This window comes from Maniola hyperantus, chromosome 8 (assembly GCF_902806685.2).
Source record: "Maniola hyperantus chromosome 8, iAphHyp1.2, whole genome shotgun sequence".
In the NCBI taxonomy this organism is placed as follows: Eukaryota; Metazoa; Arthropoda; class Insecta; order Lepidoptera; family Nymphalidae; genus Maniola; species Maniola hyperantus.
In genome coordinates this window covers 3,844,046-3,863,480 of record NC_048543.1, presented here as the reverse complement: position 1 = coordinate 3,863,480, position 19,435 = coordinate 3,844,046, and the positions used below count along the sequence as shown (strand labels likewise).

Here is a 19,435-nt window from a genome sequence, read left to right as displayed (position 1 = left end):
ATCCTTTCTTAACGAATGTTTACGTCATAATAGCTATAATATCTGCATGCCAAATTTCAGCGCGATCCTTCCAGTGCTGTGCCTTGATCAGTCAGTCAGTCAGCTTTTCCTTTTACATATTTAACTAGCGACCCGACCCGGCTTCGCACGAGACATTTTGAACAATTTTCGTCATATTATTTAGAACAATATTAAACTATAGGTATAATATAAATAAACGTATAAACGTTCCTCTTGAATCACCCTAACTATTGGTCAAAACCGCATTCAAATCCGTTGTGTAGTTTAAAAGATCTGAGCGTGCATGTTGACAGCGGCGAGCGACTTTATACTATGTACTAGTAAGACATTTTACCTAGATTTGAGATCATCATCCCGTATGTACGCGTACGCTTGATCATCTTCAAAAGTGTCGCTCGTTACAGATGATGTCGCGTAGTTTTCATCCTCCGAATCACACTGCATATCATCGTTTTCCTTGGCATCTAAAACTTCGGGGACGTTCGGCTGTGACCTCATCGTCTGCAGTTCGTATATCAACATCTCGTGGTTATTCATGTCCTTCATCTTTTCAGCCTCGGACGAGTCATTCCCGTTAGTCAAATTCGTAGAATCTTTCCCTTTATCTATAACAGCGTTCGCTTCCCCTTTATTATTGTTTCTGCTCGCGAGAATTTCCGAAATAAGCATTTCAGTCACTCGAGAAGTCTTTCTCTCTAAGGAATTGTTATTGTTGTTTATATTTATGTTCACGTCGTTTGGTTGATGATCAGTGTTTTGTGTATCCGAATGATTAACTTTAGGTGAACTGTTTTGTAGCCTATCCTCAACAATTTTGACTTCCTCTACGGTTGCGTAGCAATCGTCTGGAATTGCAATTTGTGGTGGCTGTGCATCGACCGGCAACGCGTAAATACCAGTGTCAGGTTGTTTTAATTGCTTCTTTTGCTCTACACTTTTCTGTACAAGTAACGGTTTCATTGGCTTTAACTTAGGTTTCGGTGATAACGGTGGCGGGGGAGCCTTGCGCAAAGGAAAAGTTTTCTCGGCAAAACTAGACGATTTAGAAACTTTGCACTTAGGATCCTGATCTAATTTATTGGAAGTGGACAGAGATCGAACCAATATTTGTTTACAGGTTTTAACAGCTTTGGAATTTAGCGATTCACTCGACTTATTATTAGACGCCGGCGAATGAATAGAGCTGCTGTCGCTGGAACTCCTCCTCGAGTTGTGACCGCTAGATTTTTTCTCGTCTGACGAGGAACTGCGATCACTAATAACGTCTTTGATAAAAGATTTGACACGCGCGAGCCCGTTTTGTCGAGGCGACACGGAAGGCTTCGTAGGTGTCGCATTCCGGTCCAGAGTTTTAGCCTTTGATGAAACATGGTGCACTTCGTTTTTGGTGAACGTTCTAGTCTTTAATGTGGCCTTGGAGTCAGCTACGGCTTTCCTCGTCTTCGCCAGAGCTTCGGCCACCATGCTCTGGCTCGGCCGCGGCGGTACAGGTGGAGGTCCTTTGATTTTGGTGGACTTCATGGGGTGCGCGTTACTCTGAACCATCAGCATGCTTAAACGAGGCGTCACTCGGTCAATACTATAACACGAACCTATAGTATAATGAGCACGGTAAATTTAACATCACGTAAGTCACTACACCCGCGCATACAACTCGGAGCGCTCGGTCGACACGACTGTCCCCGCCCGTGCGCCACTCATACTGCGGCGGACTGACTGGTGACTCGAGTACCGAGTGTCCGAACACCGCATAAATTATCCAAGTGGCATTAATACACTTTTGTTTTGATAGTTCTAAAATCTAAAGTGTGAACTAGTATCAGGTATTCCTAAAAACGGATTCAATCATTATTGTACAAACGCGGCTATTGCGTATTCAACTTTTTCCGCAGCAGACAGAACAATGAGCTGACCCACACATTATCAGCAAAGGCGATTGTTTACCATGAGAATGAACGCAACACTGCCGGTCTGTGGCGGCGCACGCCACATCGCATGGGGTCTATTATGGGCTACTTTTAAGCACTTAAACTAGCGGCACGCTATGATGGCCGGTTTGACGTTTGTCCGCTCATGAAGTTCCGTATTAATTGATAACGACTTTGAAGGAAATAATTGTATTACTTTATTGACGATAGTGATGTGCAGAGATTCATAAATTTTATCGAATGTAGTTTTAGGTTTAGGACTCAAAATTTATTTATTAAATTGATTTCTTAAATGTATACAAGTGTAGAAAAATCAGTTTGCACCATTTAAGGGGTGAATGTACTTGTGAATATGAACAATTTTCACTATGTGGACAAACCTCTGAAATCGCAAAAAAATATCAATAAATTTTTAAAAATGGAATCTAATACGATCGTCACATAGGATCGCTGGCTAGCACAACTACTACCTCCGGCAAACTCGCGTCAATGCTCAATGCAAAACAAAGCAGTTTCGAATTGACGTTGCTTCGAAAAGTATAAACTGTCAGTGCAATGCGATTGTGATATAGTTTTGACCTGGCTTTGGATTTCAAATATTGATACTGCATTACTGTTGACCCTTGCTCGTTAATTTGGACTCTGTTCAAGCCCTTTGTTGTGGATTTCGTCGATATGACCGAACGTACGCAGAGAACTGTTCTAAATAGTCAGACACGTGAGTTCCTAATACGCCTTCGTAACTATTTCGATCGTGAAGCTCAAAATGGAGGGCCAATTTTACCTATAACGTCAGTGGTTGAACGCGTAGCTGATGCGCTTAATATTGGACAACGAACTGTTAGACGGATAACTAAAAAAAAATATGGCGAGACTGGCACAGAAGAAAATAAACTTCACACACCAAAAAAGAGAAAACGAGCAAAACCAGTCGTAGGCATCGATAGCTTTGATGCCGATGCTATCCGAAGACATGTTTACGGCTACTATTTACAGAAGGAGTATCCAACAAGAAAAAAGTTGGTGCATTCACTGAAGGAAGCTGGATTATTCTTCGGTGGGGAAAGTTCTTTAACGAAGATTTTGAAGACCATTGGATTTCGATACAAAAAATGTAACAAACGCAAAATATTGATGGAAAGATTTGATATAGCGATGGCAAGGTATACTTTTTTACGGCAAGTGAAAGAAATCAAAAATTGGCAAAATGTTGTGTTCTTGGATGAAACATGGCTTAATGCTAACCATACTGTAGGCCGTTCTTGGAACGATGACACAGCAGCATCTACTTCCAAAGTTCCTGTAGGAAAAGGATCGCGACTTATAATTTGTCACGCCGGAACCATCAACGGGTTTGTCGAAGGTTCTCTCATGGCTTTTGCGTCAAAAACCACTGGAGACTATCATGAAGACATGAATGGAGAAAAGTTTACTGAATGGTTTACCTCAATGTTGTGTAGCCTCCCTGAACCATCTATTATAATTATGGACAACGCCCCATACCACTCGATGCAAATTGACAAGCCACCTGCCCAATCCCAAAAGAAAGCTGATATCGTCGCATGGCTTCGTAAAAATGGCGTAGATGCAAACATGAATATGTTAAAAGCGGAATTAGTACGTCTTTTAAAAGAAAACAAACCAACCAAGATCCGATACGTCATTGACGAAATAGCATTAGAACATGGGCACAGAGTTATACGGTTACCGCCTTACCATTGTGAGTATAATGCGATTGAGTTGGTGTGGGCTCAAATTAAGGGATATGCTGCAAGACACAATACAGAACCCCCATTTACCACAAAAAAAATGCTAAAATTATTAGAAGAAGCTTGTGAACATGTGACTAAAGGAGACTGGGAAAAGGTTGTGAATAGAACTGTTAAATTAATAAGGGAAGATTATGAAAGAGATGTGAAAATAGATAATATTATAGAAAACGAACATATAATTATTAATGTATGTGATGATAGCAGTGACGACAGTGAAAATAGTAGTATGGACGAATCTGATTAATTATGGCCTTTTGTGGCACCTTTTTCGGTATCTTTTGTATTCATATGTTTCTTGTGTGCATATAAAGTATGTATATTCATTTTCGTTCAAATATTCAGTTCGTTCAAATAAATTAAATAAACATATACATTTTTGTTTTATTAAACCTATTTAATCAGGTACAAAAACAAAACTTAATTGTTTTTTGTTCGAGAATAAATTGACATTCCACATCACTATTGTAATGTGTCAAACCGGCCATCATAGCGTGCCGCTAGTATAGTGGCCTATTGTTTCATGCTCATCAAATAACAGCTGTAATTTGTATATTGGATGTTAGATGCTGTTTATAGAGAATCTTATTGATTGTACTATAATTTTCTTACTTAATATTATCCTATAGATTTCAGCGTAAGGCTAAATATTCTGATTTTTACTGCAAATGCAGGAGTTAAATATCTTAAATATTTTGCTTACTACTTATATAGGTACAATGTAAGTGTTTTATTTATTTGAAATCACTAGCCCTATTATAAATGTGAAAGTGTATTTGTTTGTTGGTTTAATGGTTTGTCCTTCAATCACGTCACAACGGAGCAACGGATCGACGTGATTTTTTGCATGGTTATAGTTTAAGACCTGGAAAAGGACATAGGGTACTTTTTATTCCGGTAAATCTAAGGAACCATCACGGGTACCTAATAAAGTCATAATAGGCATAACTTGTAACTGGAATAGCTTTTATTTCTGTATATGCTGAATAATTGATAGAATAAGTAATTTGCATAGTTTTCAAGTCACTCATAAGCATTGTAAAGTACAAAAAAACAAAAATATTAAATCTATTTATTATTTTCAAGATGTAGCTAATGATGCTAATTTAATTTACCATACCTGCCATAGTAGGGATTAATTATAATTATATACATCTGGAAATAAAGAGTGGTGTGCACTGTGCTATAAGCAAAAACCGGCCAAGTGCGAGTCAGACTCGTGCACCAAGGGTTCCGTACTACAATCGCATTTTTTACATTTTGCATGATAAATCAAAAACTATTATGAAAAAAATAAATAAAAATCTGTTTTAGAATGTATAGATATATGTACTAATAAATAAACTTGAAGTGTCTGTCTGTAATTTCGAAATAACTACCTCATATTAAGCTCATAATATGGTTATTTGAACTATACCATAATCGAATCACACGTTTTTATATTTGTCTGCCTGTCTGTCTGTTTGAATGGGCTAATCTTTGGAACGGCTGAACCTATTTTAACAGGACTTTCACAGGCAAGTAGATGATTAACCAGGGAGTAACATAGGCTACTGCAGAGGACCTGATCACCTAAACTGATGGGATTTAGAAACTTTCGGTTATAAATTGATAATGGAGGTACCTACCGAGTTAAAACTATCGTTGAACTCAAGGACTCAACTCCTCGACCCTGACGCTGTAAGGAATTGTATTCCTAAATCATGGTGGTTTAAAAACTGGTCTACTAAGTCGCTTAGAAAAAGGAACAATAAACCGGTGCGAGGGGTGCAACGGATCGACGTGATTATTTTGTATGGATATCGTTAAAGACGTGGAGACTGGAGAGTGACATAGGCTACTTTTATAAATCAAATAAATCAAAGGCTTCCCACGGGATCTTTAAATACCTAAATCCACGCGGACGAAGTCGCGAACTTCAGCTAGTACATAATATAAATCACCCACTCTACAAGTTTCGGCTAGAGTTCTTTTTAACCAAATCTGCCAATCCTCACTTGGCCAGCATGGTTGACAGTGGGCTTAACCCTTCTCCTTCTGAGAGGAGAACCATCCTCAGTAGAGGCATAACACACATTTTTTGAGAACATTAAGGAGAACTATCATATATCTATAGGCAAGTTTCAAAACAATATTTTCTTTCACTATTAAAGCAAGTGATACTTATTTGTTTTAAAGCACAACTCCATAGGCAAAAAGCATCTGATTGAACCCCGACCCCCCCCCCCCCCCCCCCGAATAAGTGGCCAATGTCTTAACCACTAGGGTATCACCACAATCACTAGGCTATCACTACAGTCATCATAAGAACCATAATAATTTAGCACTTACCAATATTCACTTGTTATTAAACTTCCAGTCCTGCCTGCACATAGGGCACTGCTGCTGTGGTTGTGAGTGTAGCCACTTCACTATGCAGTGGATGTGAAAGCAGTGCGAGCAGGCGCCCCACACTAGGGGGCAGTCGTCACCAGGTAACTTGCAGTCAGGACAACAGCTGTCAAAGGGCATACGACAGATGCCACAGTTGTCGTCGTTTGCTATCCACCTCCAAGTTGCTACGCCTGTCCAACCTTTAAAAAAAAGAGTATAATTCGTGTTTCACTGGTTATGCAGTAGATAGTCATGGTAAAATGTGATGATGAATACAATAATCATATTATTAGGTTAGGAGTTAGGACTTAGGTTACTACTCGATTGTACGATTACAAATAATATAACAAATTATGTAAGGGGCAAGCGGTAGGTGCGGTTCATCGCACATAAATACAAGGAAATTGTGTAAAGTTCGATATGGATTTTCCACACAATCGGTACTTACTTTTAACAGTGACTTTCATAGCGCAAAAACATGGCTCAGTTTAGTTAGTACAATGGATCATCTGCGCAAGCCGAAATAGATAATTTAATATATAATATAACAGTACAGCATAAAATACAATTTTCAACGATTTTAAAAATTAAAAACACCACCACCACAGACCAATAACATAATAACATCACAATAACATATACAAAACAAAAGTTTAATTTTTAATTTTTTTTAATTGCTTTACAGCTCTGGATTCTATTTAGACATGTGCGGTGCGCGAAGTCGAGATGTTTTCATCGATCGTTTGTTTCGATTGTAGATTTGTAGGATATTAGATTTGTAGTTACATTGGCACCGATTCCGCTGTCTTGCTCTTAACTAAATTTAGAGTATCTGCATCCTTTTCTTTTTAACAATGCTAAAAAGGGACATAAATGAACTTTACATTTAAAGACTCTAAATTTTAGTGCACACTACAAATTTAAACAGTAGGCTCGCGACTGTGCGCTAAAATCACGGGTTTTACCATCTAAAAATTTAATTTAAAACTGTCCAACAGCGTCTCTTTTCATATTACATTAGTAAAAAGAGGATGCGAATATTCTAAAATTGGGTTGTGCTCAGAATCAGTACCATTGCATAGTTATAAGTTTATAGTTATTAGTTTAGTATACATGTTATTTTACCGACAGCGGTTCTATTATGATTTGAGAAATATGTACCTACTAAAGTGCCGCTAGCGGCTTACTTGTACATGACATGTACATAACTGATGTTCTGTGCTGATGCTGCAAGGTGACTGACACCCAGAGCCGTAAAGACATTTTAAAAAAAGAGATGACTGACGTTTGTTAATGTCATTTTGGAAAAAAAAAAAAAAATTGTGGTTCATTGTCATTTCATTGTGGTTGGTTTGTTGGAAATTGGGATTTTGTATTTGTACAATATTTTCTCTTTTTATGAATGAACTCTAATCAAAGCTTTTCTCGACTATAAATAAATTATTTAATAAAATGACAAGCTTTGATACCAAGTACGATGTAAGTTTCTTTATTGATTTGTTTAGATTCAGCTCCATTTGAAAAATATTTACATTGGTTTTAGACTTTATTAGGACTACCTAATTATTTGAAAACTTATAAAAATACTTAAGTAGCCCCTTTTAAGCGTAAATTAGGCTAAACGAATACTTATTCCTCCATACAATCAAATAAAATATTTGATGAAATCTGTGTTGATGAGTAACCTATTTGAAATTGACGTTCTTTATGTTATTCTAACATATCATATTTTTTGATAACACGTATGTGCCGGCTTGTAAATGTTTGATATAAGTACAATTTGTAATACTGTCTGATAAGAGTTTTAAATGTATTCATTAACCATTTTATTCATATACTTATACTATATTTTGTTCATAAGCTATTTATCTGTTACAAAATTATAATAATTACATGGTTTTTCAATCTTCTTCTTCGCTCTGGGCTAGTTTCTGCACTTAAACGTTTCCGTCTGTTGTGCGTGAATGTCATTCCGAGCTAGGCAGCAATGTAGCGGAACATTGCTGCCTAGCTCGGAATGTAATGTCATATAAGCTTATAGAGATTGTATGGGGACCAGTAGTGCCGCGACAGGACTGTGGACAGCTGGTGACAGCAATGTTGCGGCAGCATGGTTCGGAATCATACCTTTATCCCTAGTTCATACGTATAACAATCCCCAATCATACACTCTGGAAACTGGTGCTATTAAGTAACTGAACTAAAGAAGTGTTTACTGCGTTTCTACATTGCAGATGTTCCCAGCAGGGGATGTAGGTGTGGTGGAGGGGGAAATGAATATTCCATCCAGGGGGGTGCCCTCAGGTGACAGCATGGAATTCAACACACTCGACGAACCTATTAAAGAGACTTTTGTAAGTCATGCATGTCATGTGCATGCTATTTTATTCACAAAATTGCGATTGCTACTTTTTGATTTGTCCGTTTAGTATAATTTTGACATTAATGTAGCACCAATATGTACTTTCTTTTGTTTAGGCACTTGTGTAGTATGCAACAGGTTAAATGGCAATCAGGGAGGAAACACCCCGCACACCCCCACAGCCCCCGCGCTAACCCAGTGCGGGTGACGTGCGGGTGCAAGGTCCCCCCCCCCCCCCCCCTACCCCAATTGCCTTCTCAATCTAGCAAACTATATACACATTGTATATTGTGAAGCGGTGATAGCCTAGTTATGTGTGTTTTAACAATTTAAATATCTCTTGCTTTTTGAAAGAAAACATTGTGAGTAGACTTGGATGCCTAGGTACAAGTATCTACGTCTACTCAATATGAGCATGGGTGAGGCATGAGTGATTCTTAGAATGAGGATTTTGTCACAGTCCACCATGCCAGCCAAATGCGAATCGGCAGACTTCACACACCTTTGAGAACATTATGGAGAACTCTCAGGCATGTAGGATTCCTCACGATGTTTTCCTCACGATATTTAATGAAAACGCACATAACTCCGAAAATTTAGAGGTGCGCCCGGGATTGAACCCCCGACCTCCGATTAGAAGGCGGACGTCCTAACCACTAGGCTATCACAGCATATAATTTAAAATCACTTACTTACCTATTTATTTTTTATAGATGAGAGATTTAAGGGCTGTTGGTAACAAATTTTACCATGTACTTGTTCCAAGAGAAAAATCCAGCCTATTAAAAGAATGTAAGCATAATATTACGTTAACATCTTTAGTTGTATGGGATGCTTTAAAATTCACTTATTTCTTATATATAGAAAAACTAACTGATGCCAGTGACTTCGTCCGCGTGAATTTAGTTTTTTAGATATCCTGTGAGAACTCATTGATTTTCCGAGATAAAAAGTAGCCTATGTCGATCTCCACGTCTTAAACTATACCTATGCAAAATATCACCTCTATCCGTTGCTCCGTTGCGCCGTGATTGAAGGACAAACCAACACACAAACACTCACATTTATATGTGCAATGATTATGTCTTGTCTGTATGACTATTCAGAATGATTCTACACTGCACTGTTATATTATCACTACCCATATTATAAATGCAAAAGTGTGTTTTGTTGGTTTGTCCTTCAATCACACCGCAGCGGAGCAAAGATTTGATTTTTAGCATGGATATAATTACAGATCTGGAGAGCAATATAGGAAACTTTTATCCTAGAAAATCAGAGTTTGCACAGGATTTTAAAAATCTGAATCCACACACAAAACTAGATGATGCTGGCAACTCAGTATCATCCAGTCTTATAAAACCCTATGTGTCTCATATGTAAGTCATATGTATTTTTGTGCCAAAAAATTTAAATCCGTAGGTCTATTTCATAAAACCTGCATCAATCATTATTACAATCTCAATTGTTGCGATTGGCTGAATTTGTGTAACTCTTGTTGCAACAAGTCATTGTAGCCAATAGTGAGCGAGCGTCAACCGCTCAGGGCTGATAGAGATCGTGACATTGTAGCTGTCATTCTACCGCAATTGAGCAGCAGCAGAGACATGTTGAGGCATAAAGAAGTAACAAACTGACACACTTTGGGTTCATAATATTAAGGTGATGCAGTACGCTCGACCTAACCTATTTGCTTTTCACTTGACATTGTATGAGAAAGGTGAGAGGCACGATGATTTTCACTGAAATCAAGGGTTTAGGAAAAGTATTTTTGAAAAAAAAATACTAAATGTATGTTTGCAAAATAAAAACATTTCAACTAATGAATAAATAAACTATGTCTAATGTTAAATTGTCTTATTTATTTACGGCCAAAGTTGTCATAAATTTAGTGTTAAAATAGGAATCTTTTGAGTCTCGTAACTTTAAAATCAATATTATTTTTCAATGTTTTATATATCAATAAACCTAAATAATGACGAGATAAATCGATGCAATACTTAGTTTTGAGCGTACAGTATTAAATAATGTAGTAATTATACCCTCCTACGTTCGTATGAAGAAAGCACCGTCCTGAGCCCTCGTAAGTACAGATTAACCGTAATGTATTTCTAGGGGATCTATGGGGTCCACTGTTACTGTGCACCTTCATGGCCACCATCCTGCAAGGGGCGGAAGAGGCAGACAGCACAAATGATGGGGGTCCAGAGTTTGCTGAGGTGTTTGTTCTGGTCTGGATTGGAGCTGCTGTTGTCACGTTGAACTCAAAACTACTAGGTGGTAACATGTAAGTATTTAGTATGTTTTCGGCCGCGATTACAGCTGTAAGTTTTACTCACGTAAGTAGCTTACGTAATTAATTGAAAACTTTACTAATATAAATGTACTTACAACATTGTTTACATTTGTATATTTGTTGGAAGTTAATCACGTAAGCTTCTTGTGTGAGTATAACTTACAGGTGTATCCGCGGCCTTAGAAATCATAGTTTTACTACAAAAAAGAGTAACACTCATGACATTCACAAAGTAACACTCATCATTTATGAAAAAAAAATCTGCTAAATTCAGTGGCACCCTGTGACTCGTTAGATGTCATCTCGTTACCTAGTGGCAGTTTTTCTTTTCACTTTAAAATTAATAAAGTTTTAAATTAAATAAAGTGTAAAATTAAAAAATGTCTGATCAACTCTACTTTGTGTGTCAGAAGGTATGGTTCCATATTCCACAGATATGCTAATTACTAAAAACTTGGGCCGTTATTATTTCTTAAATGGTAGTTCCTCGTAATGATTTTTAAATACCTATGTAATAAGGTTCTCTCGACGGGTTTATTTATTTTATTTTATTTTTATGTTGTAGACTTAATGAAAGTATGGTTAGAGTAAAATTAACTATGGGTTCTGTAATGAAAAATTCGTGCTATTGTTTCCAGCTCATTCTTCCAGTCAGTGTGCGTGCTGGGCTACTGCCTGTTCCCGATCGCGCTGTCGCTGGTGGTGTGTCGGCTCATACTGTTCGCGACACAGAACGCGTTCCTCTTCTTCCTGCGACTCGCTATCTCTATGGTGGGCTTCGCTTGGGCCACGTTTGGTAAGTTATCTTTCCATCTTATGTCAAGTCAAGACGAATTTCGGTAAACATTCGCGCGCTATTAAGTATAACAGCCACTGGTTAAGTATGAGTTTTTTAGTGCGCCTGCATTGAAATTACCCCCGTTTATGAACAAATTTGCTTGCCGTTTTAATAACGATTTTTTAACTATTACCTATTTGTTATTGGAATGAATAAATCTGTTCCAGCGGCTACAAAATTCCTCGGCGACAGTCAACCGGAGGGCAAAAAAGCGCTCGCAGTGTTCCCTATATGCTTGTTCTACTTCATACTATCGTGGCTGGTCGTCTCGCACAGTAACGTTTAGGAAACGTATCGTCTTTCTTTGATAGTCTATTTCAAATAGCTTGTCCTTTTGGATACATTTGTCATTATTATATATATATATATATATTATTATTATTGCAAGAGGATGCCCGCACTGACAACGGCAGTGCCACTTACACTAAATAATTAATATAAAAATTTATAGTAGTGTATGCGTTGTAACTTTGTACAGATGTTATTGGCACTTGCGGGAAGTTTTCTGACGTAGTACAATCAACGTAGATGACCGCTTAATATCGTTCCAACAAAAGAGGCATTGCAACAAATTGTAAATTCGTTATTTTGGGTTTGTCACTGACATAAGCAAGCTATTTGAAATGAACTAGGTATTTTTTTTGTGATATACGGACTTTTATGCGTAATTTCACTCAGCAAATTAATCATGGTTTTGTTAACATTCTTTGTATCTCTCCTTTTTGAAAATCGCGTATGTCATCTGCCAAAAAGGGATAGGCGATAGCATTCAATGTTTAACTAAATGGGGGTTAAATGCTTAGTGGAATTGGGTCTTAGGATATGTTGTGAATAAATGTTAGTTGTAAGTCATTGTATAAGTCCCGCAAATTGCTATTGCGCTGGAACTTGCGCTCATTAACATCCTTTTTACGTCATTTGACGTATATTTAAGTAAAAATATACCATCAGCTCGAAACTTCAGTCTCTTGCTCACTAAAATGGAGGCCACATACATTAGCAATTTGCGGGACAAGTTTTTAAACGCTACATTACTATAGATTTGTAAACTTATTTATTTAAGGTTTTTTAATGTTTTCCTGTTAAAAAGACTCGAAAAAAATATGATATTCCTAACTACAGTCAGTATCAAATAATACCTACAATAATGTTAATACCGTAATGAAAATAAAAATATGATTCATAATATCTCTTAAGATATTATGAAGTCTGATAGCTTTGTGGTTAAAACCTCACCTTTTCGGGTGGTTCTGGTATTTGGGCTCGATCTCGGATCCAATTTTTTTGGATTTATGTGAGTTTTAAGCAATTAAATATTAGTCGCTTTAAGGTGAAGGAATACATCGTGAAAAAATCTGCATGCCTGACAGTTCTCCTTAATGTTCTCGAAGCAGTGTGAAGTCTATCATTCCGCACTTGGCCAACGTGGTACACAATGCGTCACGACTCACGTCGCGCGGCGATTCGTTGCGGTCTCGTGGCGTTTCGTTGAGAGTCTCAACGACACGCTGGCAGAAAATAATGTATATCGGCCTCGGTACATTTCGTCGGTCTCAACGACAGAGACGATGCTCTACAAATCCGCTATCTCTTTCTAAAGGTCGATGTACATTATTTTCTGCCGCGTACTGTGCCGTGGAGATTATCCGACGATAGTAGGACGGACTCGTTGCGATTTTCTCGTCCGTGGAGATGGCGCCTTAGTGATATCAAGTTGACCCTGACATTACTGACAGTAAAATTACGTTTGGTCCCGTTTGATTTATGTTATTATAATGATAAATGATGATTATTTATAATTAATCACTATTAATAAATAATTATTGTTCCTTTATCACATCCTTTGTCTGACTGTGACAGTATTAAATGCCTATAAGGAACAAAATTCTTGTGAGTTAAGATAAGATACAGGGAAAATATTATTGATTATAATTGAATTCAGGGCTGTAAAAAACCAGTTTGTTTTAAAACAAAACATTTCTGTTTAGAACATGTTTAAAGCACCTGTGTTAAACAGTTACTCGTTTTAAACATTTACTGGTTTTATAACACTTGTTGTTAACATTTACTGGTTTAAAGCACCTGTTTTAAACATTTGTTTCAAAAAATGACAATCACCATTCTGATCCTGACTGTACTTTACTTTTGTCTCTTCAACATTCCAATACAAAAATGTAAAAGCTACGTTTATTTGTACTATTTATAAAATATACCTACTAATGAATTTTGTACATAATTATACTATTATTTATTTATAATGATTAATAAATAAAAAACTATTTTCTGTCTGTTGTAGATTTTATTGAATAGGTATACATCAGAAAATAAAATGTATCTAAAATACGTAACGTATGAAAATTCGAGACATTTGGTATGATTTATTACTTACATGATAACTTCTAGACTAGTTTTTATGTATTTTTTAGTGTTGCCAGTAAAAATAAATAAATATTAGAACATTAAAAAATACTAGCTACAAAAATTTGCATAGTTTCTGAAGAAGTGTGCAAGATTAATTTGGTAAATCGATGTCACTTTTCATAAACTACAAAAATGTCTAAAACAACTGGCAACACTATTGCCATTTTGAAAATGTGACTCCAAATAGGAATAATTAGGTATAGGTTAGGATATTTTTAGATTTTATTTACTACTTGTGTAAGAGTTGACCATAGTGCATAAGAGCGTTAATAACATAGACGTCGGCCTTATATTCGGTAGATCGGGGATTCGATGCCAGGCATGCAACTTTAACTTTTCGGAGTTTTTTTTTAATTTAGGTATAGACTAGCGCTTTGCTGCATTCAGACCCGATGGCAGTTATGTGCATTTTATGAAATTAATTATACCACTTGCTTTAACGGTGAAGGAAAACGTCATGAGAAAACATGCATGCCTGAGAGCTCTCCATAATGTTCTCGAAAGGTGTGTGAGGTCTGCCAATCCGCACTTGGCCAGCATGGTGGACTATGGCCAAACCCATCTCGTTATGAGAGGAGACCCGTTTTCAGTAGTGAGCCGGCGATGGGTTGATAGGCGAATGACTTTCAACCTAAGGTTGGAAGTAATAAGGTTGACGTTACATTATCAATTGGTCCCGATTCTCTAGTCTCTCTAAACTAAATTTAGAGTATCTGCATCCTTTTCTTTTTACTAATGCTAAAAAAGGAATGGAACATGGCTTTCACATTTAAAGACTCTAAATTTTAGTGCACAATACAAATTTAAACAGTAGGTTCGCGAGTGCGTGCTACAATCACGGGTTTTACCATCTAAAAATTAAATTTAGAAATGTCAAACTGCTTCTGTCCTTTTCATATTACAATAGTAAGAAGAGGGTGCGAATACTCTAAAATTAGGTTGTGCTTAGAATCGGTGCCAATACCTAATACACTTTTGTGTGCAACACAAATACCGTCATTTGTACTTACTGCACGTATTGTGCAGAAAACATTAAAAAAGAATATTAATTTAATGTAAACATTGAAAATAATTATAAACACTTAATAAGTATAGTTCGCGACAGTTCGACATGGCAATCAGGATAGGGATGGCGCACAGGCCCTGCGCTAGCGCGGGCGCTGAGTGGGTGTGCGGGGCGCCCCCTCCCCCCTTGCTATCTAGACCTGTCGCGTACTATAGGTACATTGATAAAAATAATGTTTTTTTACGAAATTTAAAGTTATTCAAAAGTAGTTTTCTTCATAAATAAGTCTTATTTATATGTAGGATTTTTGTGTTGTTCTATATTATCTTAGATACTAATTATAGTTTTCACTTGCATTACTGCCAATTTTTTAGAAATACAAATTCAACTCCAAACTAAAACACTTCCCAGAAAAACATAATAATATTATAATATAATCTATAGTACACTTCCACAGCCCAGTGAACTATAAATATAAATTATTAGAAAATAACTTAAGACCATAATAGAGACTTACAACAAAATTATCACTACTCTATCACATCAAGACAATTAGGTCTTACTCAAGCATACCTATATCTAATCCCGGCCGCATATGATCAGAAAATTCTCTCAAAAAAAATTCTGCGCATTACATTTTGTATTAGCACAGTTCACGACAGTTAGGGAACTTGTAACAAAACGTCGAGGCTTGGGCGTCACTAGCGGGCGTCAAATGTTACCTAAATATTGTATATACTATTATGTTGTTGTGTAGTAGATTGTAAGGTCGACATGTCCTGAGGATGGTCCACTGTATGTCGGGGCGAAACGTGCATCGAGTGTGTTCTGGGATTTGTGTGGTGCTGTATGGTGGTGGTGATGCGTATTGCTTACTTGGTAGCCGCCTTTTCCTGCATGTTTAGCAGGCGATGCAGCTGCATGTTGCACCATACAGTTTTGATCTGTTCCAGTGGATTATAGGAAATTAAGCTTTTCGTTCATAAAATGTCGTTTCTTGTCGTTCTTTCGTGTATTTTCGTTCATGAAATTAAGCTTTTCGTTCAATAAAATGTTACCTACGTTTGACGCAAGGTAGCCTTTAAATCACTTATTTTTCTTTGATTTGACGTCACCTAATATTTGACATATTATCGTCGATTCAGGATCACACCGAGAGTTACCTAACTCACACTCTGGTAGGTACTAGGCAGACTGATAGATATTTGCCTGATCGGATGTACCTACGCTTTTGATGTTTGCAGAGCCACAGATGGTTTTCTAGCAGATATTTTTTGGTTATATGCGGCCGGCCTAAACATGAACATAAAATAAAATCTTATTTGGAAAATTCATACCTACGCGTTTAAAATGATGCATTGGCTTCGCCAGTACTTAAGCTTCAATGAATGTATTAATAATAATTAGTAAGTTAATCTTTGATTTGGGTAGGTATCCTACAATCTACAAGCCTCAAATCGACCGAAAAAGCACGTCCATACTTAATATTATAAATGCGAAAGTGTGTCTGTCTGCTAGCTTTTCACGGCCCATCCGTTTAACCGATTTTGATGAAATTCAGTACAGAGATAGCCTGCATCCCGGGGAAGGACATAGGCTACTTTTGATCCCGGAAAATTAGAGAGTTCCCACAGAATTTTTAAAAACCTCAATCCACGCGGACGAAGTCGCGGGCATCAGTTAGTTTAAAATATTTCGCTTGAAAGTCGAATAAGCTGATTCGAACCACATAAGTATTAAATAATAATTCCTAAAATGTAATTGTGTTGTACAAATTAATTTATAATCTTTTTAGCCTCTAAATTATCTAATATTTTGCCAAGCGTCAATAATATTTGAGTTCAAATGAATGCAGGAATGCTTATGACAAGAGTTTTTTTTGTCTACAATCAAGCTTTGTAGGGTTTCATACAAGATTTCGCATCATACCAAGGCGCAACGTCACGCAACGTTGATAGAATTCGAGCGTCAAAACTAGAAACACTTCAGCGTTAAAGTGGACCTTAACTGCTTTGGTTTAAAGATCAAGTTCATCCATACCACATATAGCCAGCGCTCCAAGCGGAAAACTTGTGAAGTTAAAATCAGTAGTACTGAATTTTTGACTTTAAGCCACAGACTTTCAGGTCTATTTTATCCTGACGTTACTGTCTATCGACACTCAAATTCTTTCAGTTGGTGAGATGAAAAATCAACTTAAATCTCATGCAAAGAACACTGCAAAGCAACCAAGAAAAATATTGAACTAAACGCCACGTTTATCGATAGTAACAAATAAATTAAATCGCCACGTACATAATATGTAGGGTAGTTATATGAAAAAAATAACATCAAGCTGGCATTTGGCTTAACTCGATTCCGAACCACTCGAAATGATTTCAGGCGTACGAGGAGGCGTTTGTTTCGGAGACCTGGGGGGTGGATGGTAGGACATTTGCATTTGAATAGTATCCCGGGATATTTTAGGTCCTTTATACGTCAAGGAGTTGGCCCTGGGTTTACGCCGGGAGAAATGCCTCTCGACCCATTTGAGCATCGCTAGCACTGAATCGGTGGAGGAGAGACGTCTTTCGGCTGATGTCTTCGTGATAGTTGATGGAGCGATACGGAACGTCGCTGCCATACCTTTGAGGGCCTGTGTAGAAGGAATTAGTTCCAATTTAGTGTAATATTAATAATATAAAATTGTTATGCTGTCAAGGTGTAGGTAAAGTCCGCTCTTCACTTGAAAATAGCGTTTCTACGCGATTCACACGCGAGTCAAAGACGAGCAGTCCTAAAAATTTTAATCATAGACAGTACTGACATACTTATAAATTTGTTTTATAGTAATAAAGCTCAATTATAGATAAATAGATAGATAGATAGATAGTTGTAGTTATGACTCATGTAGTAAGTTTAAATAAGTATTAGTCCCTTACCAACATGGCGTCTTCATCTGTGACGTCGTCACCGGCGTAGATGATGCGGATTCGTTCGCTCCAGTCCAACCCAAAGGCTGTCCTTAGAATATAGATGGATGCACGACCTAGGAAAATAAAATGCTTAGTTTAGGCCATAGTCCATCACACTGGGCCATTCTCATTCTGAAAGGAGACTAATACTCAGGGCCGACGAAGAATTGAGATGATGATAAAGATGACACTAGTTTAAATTAAACCATAGTCTATGTGCAAAAACTAGGTACCTAGGTATTTAAGTGGAAGAGTGGTACTGATTCTGATCGCAACTTTTAAACTAAATTTTAGCACATATTTTACTTGTCAATGCAATGTAACAAGAAAAGGAGTGTGAAAGTGAATGTAAAATAGATCTGTGGCTCAAACCTTTGTTCCACTCAACGGGCGGACGGGCCTCGATGGCGCAGTGCGCGGGCGCGGCCTCGAACCCGGCGGCGGTGATCAGCTGCTTCGCCACGTCCGCCAACGCCGCGCGCTTCGCTATAGGCGTCTCTCGGAAGTGGAACGTGAGCAGGGCTCCCTTGTTCTCCACCCAGGCGCCATCTTTGCAAACCTGCCAAAAAAGACCAGTAGGGCGATTGTCTAAAACCTGCATCAATCATTATTACAATCTCAATTGTTCTGATTGGCTGAATTTGTGCGATTCTTGTTGCAACAATGCATTGTGGCCAATAGTGAGCGAGCATTAACCAATCAGAGATGATTGCGATAGTGACATTGTACCTGTCAAACAACCGCGGTAGGGCCCAAGACACGGGTTTGCCCGCGAAATTCAAATTTAATTTAGTTTTTCACAATTCGTAAACTAATGCGAAGCACAAATCATATAGATATAGGTATTATTTTTCATCTTTAGTGGCGGTAGTATTCAGCGCCATCTATGAAAATTTTCTCGAACGTTGCCTGGAAACCGCCCATTGTATACGAAAGTCATAGATGGTTAACGATTTTATCACGAATGTCATGCATGGTTTTTTTACTAAGACGATGAGTGAATGATTTGATACGATTTTATTCATCTAGACGAATTAGGTATTAAGTTCTTAGTTATAAAATTCTCTTGGTAGGTATAATTGGTTGGATACATCTTCCTGTAGGTATGCCTACAATACTGCTTTTATTGAGGTTATCGTTTTCCACTATCTATAAATGCGTAATTTTATGGTCTTAATTTGGTTGCCAAACAAGCATAAGTAGTTACTATTTATAGTTCATATTATATCTACCTACGAGTACGTCTTGACGACTCCGTAATTTTCGTATAAGTAAAAGAAAAAAACTAAATTTTTGTAGGTACACATATACCTACTGAATGTACATAATAATACAATGTAGTATGTATGTCAATTCTTGGTAAGAAGAGGGTAGATAGCGAAATAACATTTGCTTATAACAGTGGTCCTTCGAACCGGATTGCCTTATTTTGAATACTGCATACTATTATTATGGATATTATAGATA

At 37.4% G+C, this 19,435-nt stretch overlaps 3 protein-coding genes across 5 annotated transcripts in view; 1 reads left to right on the top strand and 2 right to left on the bottom strand.

The window, feature by feature from the left end:
* Window positions 1-6,681, bottom strand: part of LOC117984314 (anaphase-promoting complex subunit 11-like) — a 75,037-nt gene extending 68,356 nt beyond the window's left edge. For 2 of the 3 annotated variants that reach the window (XR_011237027.1, XM_069500303.1), the window contains exon 1: window positions 356-1,963. Coding sequence is in view for 2 of the 3 variants with exons in the window: in XM_069500303.1 (XP_069356404.1) it covers window positions 356-1,572 (1,217 nt within the window). In the remaining variant the exon portion in view is untranslated. Of the gene's footprint in view, window positions 1-355; window positions 1,964-6,049; window positions 6,292-6,539 lie in introns of those variants that run through there. The other variant, XM_034970949.2, reaches the window with a different exon arrangement.
* Window positions 6,682-7,419: 738 nt separating this feature from the next.
* Window positions 7,420-17,314, top strand: LOC117984308 (protein YIPF6). Its single transcript, XM_034970942.2, has 6 exons — window positions 7,420-7,570; window positions 8,326-8,445; window positions 9,167-9,245; window positions 10,569-10,740; window positions 11,388-11,545; window positions 11,755-17,314. Exons 1-6 carry the CDS (start codon window positions 7,544-7,546, stop codon window positions 11,871-11,873), a joined length of 675 nt encoding a protein of 224 aa, XP_034826833.1. The 5' UTR covers window positions 7,420-7,543; the 3' UTR covers window positions 11,874-17,314.
* Tps1 (Trehalose-6-phosphate synthase 1) overlaps window positions 13,867-19,435 on the bottom strand; it is a 23,529-nt gene continuing 17,960 nt past the window's right edge. Inside the window, exons 9-11 of the mRNA XM_034970900.2 lie at window positions 18,341-18,527; window positions 17,936-18,042; window positions 13,867-17,649 (exon numbers count right to left, since the gene is read on the bottom strand). Coding sequence (XP_034826791.1) covers window positions 17,362-17,649; window positions 17,936-18,042; window positions 18,341-18,527 — 582 coding nt within the window. The 3' untranslated portion in view covers window positions 13,867-17,361. The remainder of the gene's footprint in view (window positions 17,650-17,935; window positions 18,043-18,340; window positions 18,528-19,435) is intronic.

What these genes read in the sequence shown, in the direction of transcription:
- LOC117984308 (XM_034970942.2), top strand. Translation starts at nt 7,544, where the DNA reads ATGACAAGCTTTGATACCAAGTACGAT. An exon ending in GCTTTGATACCAAGTACGAT is followed by an intron (nt 7,571 to 8,325) that starts GTAAGTTTCTTT and finishes TCTACATTGCAG; the next exon opens with ATGTTCCCAGCAGGGGATGT. An exon ending in CTTCGCTTGGGCCACGTTTG is followed by an intron (nt 11,546 to 11,754) that starts GTAAGTTATCTT and finishes AATCTGTTCCAG; the next exon opens with CGGCTACAAAATTCCTCGGC.